Source organism: Phyllobates terribilis, unplaced genomic scaffold, assembly GCF_046119375.1.
Source record: "Phyllobates terribilis strain yellow unplaced genomic scaffold, ASM4611937v1 Scaffold_5__5_contigs__length_657084704, whole genome shotgun sequence".
NCBI lineage: Eukaryota > Metazoa > Chordata > Amphibia > Anura > Dendrobatidae > Phyllobates > Phyllobates terribilis.
In genome coordinates, this window is record NW_027362765.1 from 243,804,470 (window position 1) to 243,817,469 (window position 13,000).

General features: G+C 43.2%; 1 protein-coding gene across 2 annotated transcripts in view; it reads right to left on the bottom strand.

Moving 5' to 3' along the window:
- ST6GALNAC1 (ST6 N-acetylgalactosaminide alpha-2,6-sialyltransferase 1) overlaps positions 1–13,000 on the bottom strand; it is a 174,338-nt gene that overhangs the window by 59,267 nt on the left and 102,071 nt on the right. For both annotated transcript variants that reach the window (XM_073683962.1, XM_073683963.1), the window contains one exon: positions 7,014–7,185. In XM_073683962.1, the coding sequence (XP_073540063.1) occupies positions 7,014–7,185 (172 nt within the window). The remainder of the gene's footprint in view (positions 1–7,013; positions 7,186–13,000) is intronic.

The following is a 13,000-nucleotide window of genomic DNA, read 5'->3' on the forward strand; positions in this document are numbered from 1 at the left end:
TACTAATTGTAAGACAATATTACTGTATGTGGCCAATTGGGGGAAACAAAATTGTAAAAATCAAAAAAATAAAAATAACGCATAAAAAAATATTGGGCACTAAAAATGCTGTTTTATATGTAAACTAAAGTAAACACAAAAAAGTGCACGTTTATTATCGCCACATCCATAACGACTCAAGCTATAAAAAAATAAGCACGGCAAAAATGTTCAAAAGGTGTATACAAAAAAAATGGTATCACTAAAAATGTCATATTGAACAAAGAATGCGGCCCCCCAAATTCAAATATTTTCCATGTGCGGCCCATATACCCAGCCGAATTTGGGACCCCTGGTCTAACTGGTCTGTAGGAGCCAGAACTAGTGTTGAGCGATACCTTCCGATATCAGGAAATATCGTATCGGATTGGATCGGACCGATATTCAAAAAGTATCGGATATCGCCAATTCCGATACCGGAAACCAATGCAAGTCAATGGGACACTAATATCGGAATGAAAATAAACCCTTTCTTTCCTTGTAGGTTAATTCTACATGAAGTAAAACAACTAAGAATAATGTAGAATGTATTATGCGAAAAGCCGGCAATTCATCAGCGGCATACACCGGTACCCGACAATTTACAACAGAAAGAATAGAGCACCACACATAGATTAGATAGATAGAAACATGTCAGTCACATATATATGAAGTACAGTGACAGTGTTGCTTACTGTACTTGTCATTTAGTGTAAAGGATTTATTAAAAAAAATAATAGTGTTTTCATGCACCGTCTCTTTAAAAAAGCCGGCCGGCAATTCAGCAGCGGTACCCGACAATTTAGAACAGAAAGATAGAGCATCACACATAGATTATATAGATAGAAACATGTCAGTCACATATATATGAAGTACAGTGACAGTGTTGGTTACTGTACTTGTCATTTAGTGTAAAGGATTTATTTAAAACAATAATAGTGTTTTCATGCACCGTCTCTTTAAGAAAGCCGGCCGGCAATTCAGCATCTGTACCCGACAATTTAGAATAGAAGGAATAGAGAATCATACATAGATTAGATAGATAGAAACATGTCAGTCACATATATATGAAGTACAGTGACAGTGTTGATTACTGTACTTGTCATTTAATGTTAAAATAAAGGATTTATTTAAAAAAAAATTGGCGTGGGGTTCCCCTTAATTTTAGTCTCTAGCGGAGGTTAAGCAGACGACTGGGGCAGATGTTTGAAGCCTGGGAAGGGGGTAATACCCACGGAGCTTCCCAGGCTACTAATATGAGCCCCCAGCTGAATACCTAGCCTTTACTAGCTATTAAAATGGGGGACCCCCCCAAAAAAATGACGTGGGGTCCCCCCTATTTTAATAGCTAGCAAAGGCTAGGCAGACAGCTGGGGGCTGATATTAATAGCCCAGGAAGGGTGCCATGAATATTGGCCCCCTCCCAGGCTATAAACACCAGCCGTCAGCCGCCCCAGAAATGGCGCATCCATAGGATGCGCCAACTCTGGCACTTAGCCTCGCTCTTCCACGCTGCCCTGGTGCGGTCGCAGGGGGTAATAGGGCTGGGGTTCATGTCAGCGCCAGCTGCCATGAAGCCCAGGTTAGTAATGATGGGCATCTATAAGACACCCCCATTACTAACCTACAAAGTGTTAAAAAGAAAAAACACACACTACACCCAGAAAAAAATAATTTATTTGAAATAAAACACACCATTTTATTTAATTCTTAGTTTACTAAAAAAAAAAAATAGTTACCTGTCCACGTTCCTGCGCTGATCTCCCATGCACAGCTGTCACATCTGGAGATGGTGACGGCTGTGCATGGCTGCTGTAAGCTCACGCTGCCGGGAACACGTCCGCTCCCGGCAGCGGGAGCCACTGACTGAGGTCACCGGAGTGCATTCAGTCAGCGCTGCTCCGGAGACCTCCTTTACGGCACTGCTGTACCGTGGGAATTTCTCACGATACAGCAGGGCCGTAAAGGAGCTGACCGGAGCAGCGCTGCCTGAACTCCGGTGAACCCGCTTATGCAATGACGGGGCTGCTTTACGGCCCCGTCATTCTAGCGGCAGCAGCGGTTCAGAGCGGTCACATTCTATGTGGCTGCTCTAAACTGGAGATCTTCGTGGGACACTCGTGGACTACTACGGAGGGGTAAGGATAAGGTTGTGGTTTATTATTTTATATTTTAATACAGGAGATCGATGGCTTCGGGGAATTAGGTGTCTAGGTGAGTATAGGTGTAGTTTTTTATTTTTTACTTTATTTTAGGTGGCGATCGGCGGGGACAGGTAATGTATGAACTAATTTATTGTAGGTAACCACTGGCCACCAATGACATGTATTTAACATTTATTGGGGACACCGTAGGGCAATTTAAATAGCAGGATCAGGCTGATGGGAACTACTGCTCCCATCGAGCTGATCCTGCTGGCACAAGTGGACGGGGGACAGACATAGGCCGATGGGAGTAGTAGTGTCACATCGGCCTATGTCTGCCTGCACGCACACACCCGCACACATCGCACAGACACAGCGCACACCCGCACACACTCGCAGACATCGCACAGACACCGCGCACACCCGCACACATCGCACAGACATCGCGCACACCCGCAGACATCGCACAGACACCAATCATGACGGGCTGATGGTCTGGGAGGTGAGGCTGACCTGTGTGGCCGTGGGAAAGTTCATGTGAGTTCATGCAATGAAGTCAAGCATGAACTCACGTGAACCCTCTGAGGGCACCGCGGCTACTTCAAATGAACAGCTGATCAGCATCACCTGATACCTCAGCTGTTCATTTGAAATAACCGGCGGGAAAGCACAGCACAGAACGGGAAAGCCGGCGGTGAAGTCTTTTCACTGCTGGCTTCCCCGCCCGGGTCCTTCGCTCCCCGCTCCTTGGTGCTGTGCTCCCCGCCCGGTCCTAACTTACGATTGGGATTGGAGGTGGCGAGAGGAGCGGAGGATCGAGGTGGGAGGCTGCCGGGAAGCAGTATGGGGCCGTGTGATTGTTTAAAAGCCGGCGGCTTTTTACCGCCCGCCGGCTTTTAAACAATCAGGAGAATTCTCCCACGCTGGGATGGCATTCTGATGACAGGCTGGATCTCAGCTGAGCGCTGCCATCCAGCTTGTCATACTTCAGAGACACTGCAGAGCGCAGGGATTATGGGAACTTCCGATTCCGGTATTCGATATTGTAAAAGTATCGGAATTAAGTATCGGAATTCCGATACCGCGAATATCGGCCGATACCCGATATTTCAGTATCGGAATGCTCAACACTAGCCAGAACTCATAATGGTTTGTTGGGGATCAAATACTTATTTCTCACTGCAAAATGCAAAAAAATTTTTTATCTAATTTATACAATGTGATTTTCTTGATCTTTTTGGGATTTTCTATCTATCAATGTTAAAATTAACCTACCCTTAAAATTATAGACTGTTCATGTCTTTGTTAGTGGGCAAACTTACAAAAACAGCAAGGGATCAAATACTTATTTCCCCCACTGTAGCTCAAGTACCCTACTGTATATAGTCCAGGTTCCCTCCTTTATATATCCCAGATACTGTCCTGTATATAGCTCAGATACCCTACTGTATATAGTTCAGGTACCCTCCTGTATATAGCACTACTGTATATAGCACAGGTCCCCTCCTGTATATAGCTCTACTGTATATAGCCCAGGTCCCCTCCTGTATATAGCTCTACTGTATATAGCCCAGGTACCCTCCTGTATATAGCTTTACTGTATATAGCCCAGGTACCCTCCTGTATGTAACCCTCATGTATATAAAATTCAGGTACCTGCTGTATATAGCCCTACTGTATATAGCCCAGGTACCCTCCTGTATATAGCCCTACTGTATAGAGGTCAGATACTCTCCTGTATATAGCCCTACTGTATATAGCCCAGTTACTCTTCTGTATATAGCCCAGGTACCTTCCTCTTATAGCCCAGGTACCCTCCTGTATATAACCCTCGTGTATATAACCCAGGTACTCTACTGTATATAGCCCTGATGTATATAGCCCAGGTACCCTACTGTTTATAACCCAGGTACCTTACTATTATAGCCCAGGTATCCCCTGTATATCTCCCAGGTACCCTCCAGTATATAGCCCTACTGTATGAAGCTCAAGTACCCACCTGTATATAGCTCAGGTACCGTCCTGAATATAGCCCAGGTACCCTTCAATATATAGCCCTACTGTATATTACCCAGGTACCGTACTGTATATAGCCCAGGTACCCCCCTATAAACAGCCCTACTGTAGATAACCCAGGTACCCTCCTGTATATAGCCACACTGTATGAAGCCCAGGTACCATGCTGTATATAACCAAGGTACCCTCCTATATATGGCCCTACTGTATAGAGCTCAGGCACCCACCTATATATAGCCCAGGTACCAAGCTCAGGAACCCTTCTATATATTACCCATGTACCGTCCTGTGTATAGCCCTACTGTATATAGCCCAGGTACCCTAATGTATATAACCCAGGTGCTTTCCTGTATATAGCCCTACTGTATATAACCCACTTACCCTCCTGTATATAGCCCTAAGGTATATAGTCCAGGTACCCTCCTGTTTATAGCCCTACTATACATAACCCAGGTACCCTACCGTATATAGCCCAACTGTATATATCTCAGGGATTCTACTGTATATAGCCCAGGTATCCTCCTATATATAGCCCTACTGTATATAGCTTAGGTACCCTAATGTATATTACCCAGGTACCCTCCTATATATAGCCCTACTATACATAGCCCAGCAACCCTCCTGTTTATAGCTTTACTGTATATAACCCAGTTACCCTACTGTATAGAAGTCAAGTACCCTCATGTATATAGCCCTACTATATATAACCCAAGTACCCTCCTGTATATAGCCCTACTGTATATAGCCCAGGTACCCTAATGTATATAGCCCTGCCCTTGTACTCTCCTAAATATAGCCTAGGTACTCTTCTGTATATAGCCTTACTTTATATAGCCCAGGTACCCTACTGTATATTGCCCTACTGTATATAACCCAGGTTCCCTAATCTACTGTATATTGCCCATGTACCCTCCTGTATATAGCCCTACCGTGTATAGCTCAACCGTATATAGACCAGGTACCTTCCTCTATATAGCCCTACTGTTTTTCGCCCAGGTACCATCCTGTATATAGCCCTACTGTATAGAGCTCAGGTACCCACCTGTATATAGCCCTATTGTATAGAGCTCAGGTACCCTCCTGTATATAGCCCAGGTACATAGCCGTACTGTATGTAGCCGAGGTACCTTCCTGTATATAGCCCTATCGTAAATAGCCCAACCGTATGTAACCCAGGTTCCCTCCTCTATATATCCCTACTGACAGAGTTTGAGCCTAGTGTTATTTTATAATCAGCCCGATTCTCTCAGAGAGAATATACGGTCGTGTGACCCCGGCCTTAGAAAGAGGTACTGTCTGTTTAGCAAAGGCTTGGATTAGAATTATGTGTGGCCTGAGTCTCCTGTTGTACAGAGTATTTTGCAATCTGCAGGCTGCACGTTTGGAAATGTGCATGTTTGGAAATGTGCATAGTTGGACATCTGTGAAAGGTAGTGGTGTAGAACAAGGACCCATGTAGCGAAGGCTGTGGTAAGCAGGGGTCTCCCAGAGAACCACAGCAACTTTGCTGTATGGCCAAAAGCCAACAGTCACGTTAAATGCAACCTAACTCTGGTGGACTGCTTGAAAAGTGGTTGTGTCATATGTTACACGCACGCCGCTAGGTTCCGATAGGGGCGAGACAGGTTACATGAATTCTTTGGAATCCTGAGGGAACCGTTACTCAGGGCGACGATAGACCATGTGCTGCAACTTCTCTCAGGCACACAGGGGTATTGACCCTCAGGCACAGACACGTAGGTTGTTTTGCTTGCTGACCAGACACACTTGACAAGAGTCCTCATAAATGGTAGAACAGTAGCATTTAATAAGAAGCCGCACATCCAGTTCAAGTTAAGTCTTATGAGCAACAGGCTCCAGTGACAAACAGTACAGTTTCCTTAGCAGCACAGCAATTCACAGTCTTCCCAGTAGTGCAGGACAGCACAGTTCTAATGCACAGGCACATTAATGAACACATCATTCTTTACAGCACAGTGAGATGGAGGAGGGGGGAGGGTTTGCTGAGGGAGATGATCCCTGTGACACCATTTCTTTCAGTCCTCATCTTTCCGCCTGACAATACTTTGCACTGCTAGTTCAGGAACTCTACCTGACCTGTGCTTAGCTTCACTCATGACTGGCATCCTTTTCACTTGCAGGGGCGCTTCTGTGAGATAAAGAACACACACACCACCTTTCTCTTCAGCTCCAGCCAGACAGTAAACAACTTCCCCACAATCCCCCTGGGGCTCTCCTAAAACACTCCCCTGCTCCTGTGACTGTTAACCCCTCTAGTTGCTGGATGGTTCTGGAGCACAACACTTCCTGTCTCATGTGCTTGTGTTACTTCGAATAGTTGCTAAATGCTTTTAAAGCAACAGCACTACTTCTGCATGTCACACTCTGCCACAGCGCTACTTCTGCATGTCACACATAGCTTGGAAAAAAAAGAAAAGTTGTTTGATCACTCATGCGCTGCTGTGCATAACACCAGTCTAAGAGCAGAGAACCTCAATGACAACAGCCCAAAATGCTACAAAATTTAGTGAAATCTTATTACCTATGCTTAGACTTTTGGTTTTGGGAGATTTCAGAGTATTTTGTAGTTCTGTGCCATATTATCAGAGTTCATGGACTATAAGAAGGGCCCTAATAAAGGTAATTTTATTGTCCCTTCAACTTCATTCCAAAGTTCATGGATGTTTCTGTAAAATGTTACCTCTGTAGGCAAGCAGTAATCCAGTAAAAATGATCTTCTGGAATTATACAGTAGATATACATGAATAGATCATATTGGTAAAAAATGTGACCTTAGCCCAAATACGGGTGCTTCATTTATTTCATGGAACTTACCGGAAAACATAGTCATGTGAATCAATCTCTTTTCCCATTCGAGATGCATTGAGAATCCCTCCATTTCCAACCACGGCACATGTAACGCAATGTGGAATCTTTCCACTCTTTTCTGCAAGGAGCAGTTGCTGATCGGCTATCACAGGTAGAACAGACACCACTTCTTTCACCACTACACCATGAAGAGAGATAATGGTTAAAAAGACATGATGTATGGGTAGATATTGTGTATAAAAGTTATGATTGCTGCTGGCCCTTTATGAAACTGGCTCATTACCATAGAATGCTATTTCATTAAAGGGAATCTGTGCGTTGGATCAATCCTCCTAAGTAGTTTATATGGGCATGTAGGTCATAGGAAGCTGAATTATGAAAAATGATACTTTGATATCTGCGATCCAATGCCTTATTCTGGGGATATACATGTGTTTCTTATATGTAAATGAGCAGCTTAGAACTATGAGAATCTGCATCCAGAGATAATTTTTAATAAAAGGGGGCATTACCAGTGAGTGTAACTAACACAGAACAGTAGAACTGAACTTTGTTTCCTTACAAACACATTTGCTGCAGCTCTAACAGCTCTGCTGTATTGCAACACTGGTTATCTATGAGCTGGAAGCTGAAGCTGAGAGGAACCTGCAGATGTGTCAGGTATAATCACACACAGCTCTGCAGTGAGATCAGGAGAGCAAAGAGCGGCCATTACATATCACACTGGTAACTCCCCCTTTTATTAAAAATAAACTTTGGAGGCAGATTCTCAGGGAGATCAGTGTCCGGTCCATAGTCCTGAACAGCTCATTTACATATTAGAAAAACATGTATTTCTCTGCAATAAGACATCAGATCACAGATATCAAGGTATTATTTTATTCAGCTTTCTATGACTTACATGCCCATTTAGACAGCTTAGGAGGGTTGATCCTACTGACAAATTCCCTTTTTACAATGTACAGTTAATAAGTGCATATGTTAGTTCATAAATTTCTTTACAACAGTACTCTGTGGCTTCCATTTAGTTTATACGTACAGGTCGTATATATTAAAGCGCACCTGTCAGCAGGATTGTACCCAGTAAACTACATAATTAATTAATTGATCAATATGATACCTTGATTTATGAAATCCATCCTGTGGTTCTTGTATAATCTTTACTTTCAGTTTGGAGATAATGATATGCTCGTGCTTCGGGGCGGCCTGTGGGGGGGCGCTCTATCTGGTGCTCTGCTTACATATTCATCTGTATGCTCTTATGACAGCTCACTGTGCCTTCACTGACCTGCCTGCTATTTTACATACTTCATCTAGTAGTGCGGGGCTAGGTAAAATAGGAGGCAGGTCAGTGAACGATCTAACAATTGTCATACTGGGCTATTTTAGACTCTTATTTTCTGATTTTTACAGAATACTTTTCAGCAATCTTGTTATCATCACAGGCAGTATTACAAGTAACACCAGAGGCGTATCTGGGGGGGAGGAACAGCCGGCAGGGGGGGGCGCATTCTGCCGCCTCCCTCGGACCAGGATTCGGCCGTTTTCTGAGCAGGCTGTCAACCTGACAGCCTGCTTAGAGAAGCTGCAGCATGCCGGCTCAGCATTCAATTGTACTTGCGTCTTTTAGACGTGAGTACGATTGAAGCTCTGACCGTGACCGTCGGCTTAGAGCGATGTCAGCAGTGTGGTCAGGTCGTGTGATCGCGCAGCTGACGTCACTCGCCGGCAACCAGAAGAGAGAAGACCATTGGTGGTAAGTGCTCCTGTGGCTATGGAGTTGAAGATACCGAAGTTTCAGCCTGGGGGAAGGGATATTTATTAATTGTGCAGGGGGCTATTTATTAATTATGCAGGGGCTATTAATTGTGCAGGGGGCTATTTATTAATTGTGCAGGGGGGGCTATTCATTAATTGTGCAGGGGGATATTAATTGTGCAGGGGGCTATTTATTAATTGTGCAGGGAGCTATTTATTCAGTGTGGAGGGGGAATTTATTAATTGCGCAGGGGGCTATTTATTAATTGTGCAGGGGGCTATTTACTAATTGTGCAGGGGGCTATTTATTAATTGTGCAGGGGGCTGTTAATTGTGCATGGGGGCTATTTATTAATTGTGCAGGGAGCTATTTATTCAGTGTGGAGGGGGGATTTATTAATTGTGCAGGGGCTATTTATTAATTGTGCAGGGGGGCTATTTATTAATTGTGCAGGGGCGCTATTTATTAATTGTGTAGGGGGGCTATTTATTAATTGTGCAGAGGGCTATTTATTAATTGTGCAGGGGAGCTATTAATTGTGCAGGGGGCATATTTATTAATTGTGCAGGGGATATTTATTAATTGTGCAGGGGGCTATTTATTAATTGTGCAGGGGCTATTTATTAATTGTGCAGGGGGGATATTTATTCATTGTACAGGGGGGATATTTATTCATTGTGCAGGGGGGCTATTTATTCAGTGTGGAGGGGGGATATTTATTCAGTGTGGAGGGGGGGATTTATTCAGTTTGAAGGGGGAGATTTAATCTGTGGGGAGCGAGTGGGGTTGGGTGCAGACACATTATTGGTAGCGTGGGGAAAAATGTGTGCAGACACAGTATGGGAAGCGAGGGTGATGGGATGTGTACAGACACAGTATGGGGAGTTGGGGGGATGTGTGAGGAAAAAATATGAGGATGTAGGGGGAAACGTGTAAGGAGACTATTGAGGGGAATAGTGTAAGGAGACAGTAAGGGGAAAGAAAAGTGTGAGTGGGCACAGAATATAGACTGAATAGTGGGTGGGGGGTAGCATGGGGGGGACAGTGTAAGGTCACAGCCAGGAGGGATTGGTATGCTAAGGAGGGGGAGTGTGATGAGGGGGCACAGTATAGAGACTGGGCCCTATAGGGGGACACAGTGTGATTGGATAGTGTGAAGAGGGGGCCCAGTATGGAAAGGAGAGGGCAGTGTGGAGGACATGTACCATAAGAGGGATAGTGAGGGGGTGATATTATGTGCAGGCAATATAGTGAGGGGCAACTATATATTCAGGGGCTCAGCGTAGGGCAGATATTTTTATTCAGGAGCATTATAATGACACTGCTATCTTTAAGGGGATCATGTGGTGATGTGATGCAGAAGACCGGAGAAGATGGAATTCTGCAGAGATGAGGCGTAGATGAGAAAAGTCATCATGGCATCTGGACAAGATGAAAAAGAAAAGAAAGAGAACGACTCCAGAGACAACGTCATCTATAAGGTACCTGGATGTAAATGTTTTTTATGATGCTGACATTTTTATTTAGGTTAGGAGCATTAAAGATGTTGTTCACGTTTGTGATAAGTAGAGATGAACGTTGTTCTACTCGAACTGTTCGCCAATCTCAAATTCGAGCTGTTTTGGGCGGTGTTCGAGCCGTTCGGCGAACACGAACAATTTGAGAAAAATTCGGCTGTTCGAGGTTATGTTCGATAACTGTTCGTGCACCAAAATCATAACTGGATTTTTTCTCAGTAATGATGAAAATTAATGTTAATACGCAGTTTGAGTGTACAGCGGGGCGGGGGGAGGGGCAGGGGATGGATCTCTGCAGGAACAATGAAGATCTCCATTTTTTTTTCTCTTTCCCGCATTTGCAGTGGGGAGGTGCAATCTGTCAGCCTATCAGCAGCGCACACACGGAGCGAAGTGCTTTTTTTCACACAAGCAAGGGCATGTGTGATTGGCAGTGTATGTCACATGTCCTTGCCCTATAAGACCAAGCCATTTTCCCCGTCGCCACCATTTTCTCACTGCTGCAGCTGCGTGTTAGACGGCACCGCTGTTGCTGTGTGTGCTATACCTTGTTAATTTCAAGCCAATTTTCGCACAAATATACAGATAGCTTGGGAGTAGGGAATAGTTGTGATTGCAGTCCTTTTAAGGACTAGGTTACAGCATTTCCTACGACTTTTATCAGGCAGGTCTGTGCTCTTAAATGGATAGGTTGTGGGAGTAAAGACTAATTGTAATTGGAGTCCTTTTCAGGACTAGGTTACATCAGTTCCTATCAGTTTTTGCCAGGCAGGTCTGTGCCAGTGCTGTGCAAGTTTTTTTCACAGCATTTGGCTGAATCTAGCAAAGCTAATCCTTTTTGGCCTATTGCAGAGTGTGTTAGTCAGTGGAGTAGCCTATCTGTGTTGCAAGATATACCACCTGTGTATAGAATACCAATTTTTTTACTGCACCTAGTGAAGTAAAATCTTTTGGGCATAGCATCATTCTATTAGTCCATCTATACTGACCTCCATCAGGTTGCAAACTGAATCTAATTTTTTTCTGCATCTAGCTCTGAAAAAATATTTGGCCTTCTAGCAGTGTGTCGGACTTTCTCTATTAGTCCATCTATACTGACCTCCATCAGGTTGCAAATTCAAAATAATTTTTATCTGCATCTACAGTACCTCTGAAAAAATATTTGGGCTTCTAGCTGTGTGTGGGACTTGTTGTATTAGTCCATCTATACTGACCTCCATCAGGTTGCAAACTGAATATATTTTTTTCTGCATCTACCTCTGAAAAAATATTGGGCTTCTAGCTGTGTGTGGGTCTTGTTCTATTAATCCATCTATACAGACCTCCATCAGGTTGCAAACTGAATATAATTTTTTTCTGCATCTAGCTCTGAAAAAATATTTGGCCTTCTAGTAGTGTGTCGGACTTTCTCTATTAGTCCATCTATACTGACCTCCATCAGGTTGCAAATTCAAAATAATTTTTATCTGCATCTACAGTACCTCTGAAAAAATATTTGGGCTTCTAGCTGTGTGTGGGACTTGTTGTATTAGTCCATCTATACTGACCTCCATCAGGTTGCAAACTGAATATATTTTTTTCTGCATCTACCTCTGAAAAAATATTGGGCTTCTAGCTGTGTGTGGGTCTTGTTCTATTAATCCATCTATACAGACCTCCATCAGGTTGCAAACTGAATATAATTTTTTTCTGCATCTAGCTCTGAAAAAATATTTGGCCTTCTAGTAGTGTGTGGGACTTTCTCTGTTAGTCCATCTATACTGACCTCCATCAGGTTGCAAACTGAATATATTTTTTTCTGCATCTACCTCTGAAAAAATATTGGGCTTCTAGCTGTGTGTGGGTCTTGTTCTATTAATCCATCTATACTGACCTCCATCAGGTTGCAAACTGAATATAATTTTTTTCTGCATCTAGCTCTGAAAAAATATTTGGCCTTCTAGTAGTGTGTCGGACTTTCTCTATTAGTCCATCTATACTGACCTCCATCAGGTTGCAAATTAAAAATAATTTTTATCTGCATCTACAGTACCTCTGAAAAAATATTTGGGCTTCTAGCTGTGTGTGGGACTTGTTGTATTAGTCCATCTATACTGACCTCCATCAGGTTGCAAACTGAATATATTTTTTTCTGCATCTACCTCTGAAAAAATATTGGGCTTCTAGCTGTGTGTGGGACTTGTTGTATTAGTCCATCTATACTGACCTCCATCAGGTTGCAAACTGAATATATTTTTTTCTGCATCTACCTCTGAAAAAATATTGGGCTTCTAGCTGTGTGTGGGTCTTGTTCTATTAATCCATCTATACAGACCTCCATCAGGTTGCAAACTGAATCTAATTTTTTTCTGCATCTAGCTCTGAAAAAATATTTCGCCTTCTAGCAGTGTGTCGGACTTTCTCTATTAGTCCATCTATACTGACCTCCATCAGGTTGCAAATTAAAAATAATTTTTATCTGCATCTACAGTACCTCTGAAAAAATATTTGGGCTTCTAGCGGTGTGTGGGACTTGTTGTATTAGTCCATCTATACTGACCTCCATCAGGTTGCAAACTGAATATAATTTTTTCTGCATCTACCTCTGAAAAAATATTGGGCTTCTAGCTGTGTGTGGGACCTGTTGTATTAGTCCATCTATACTGACCTCCATCAGGTTGCAAATTGAATATAATTTTTTTCTGCATCTAACTCAGCCAATAGTTTTGGCCTAATAC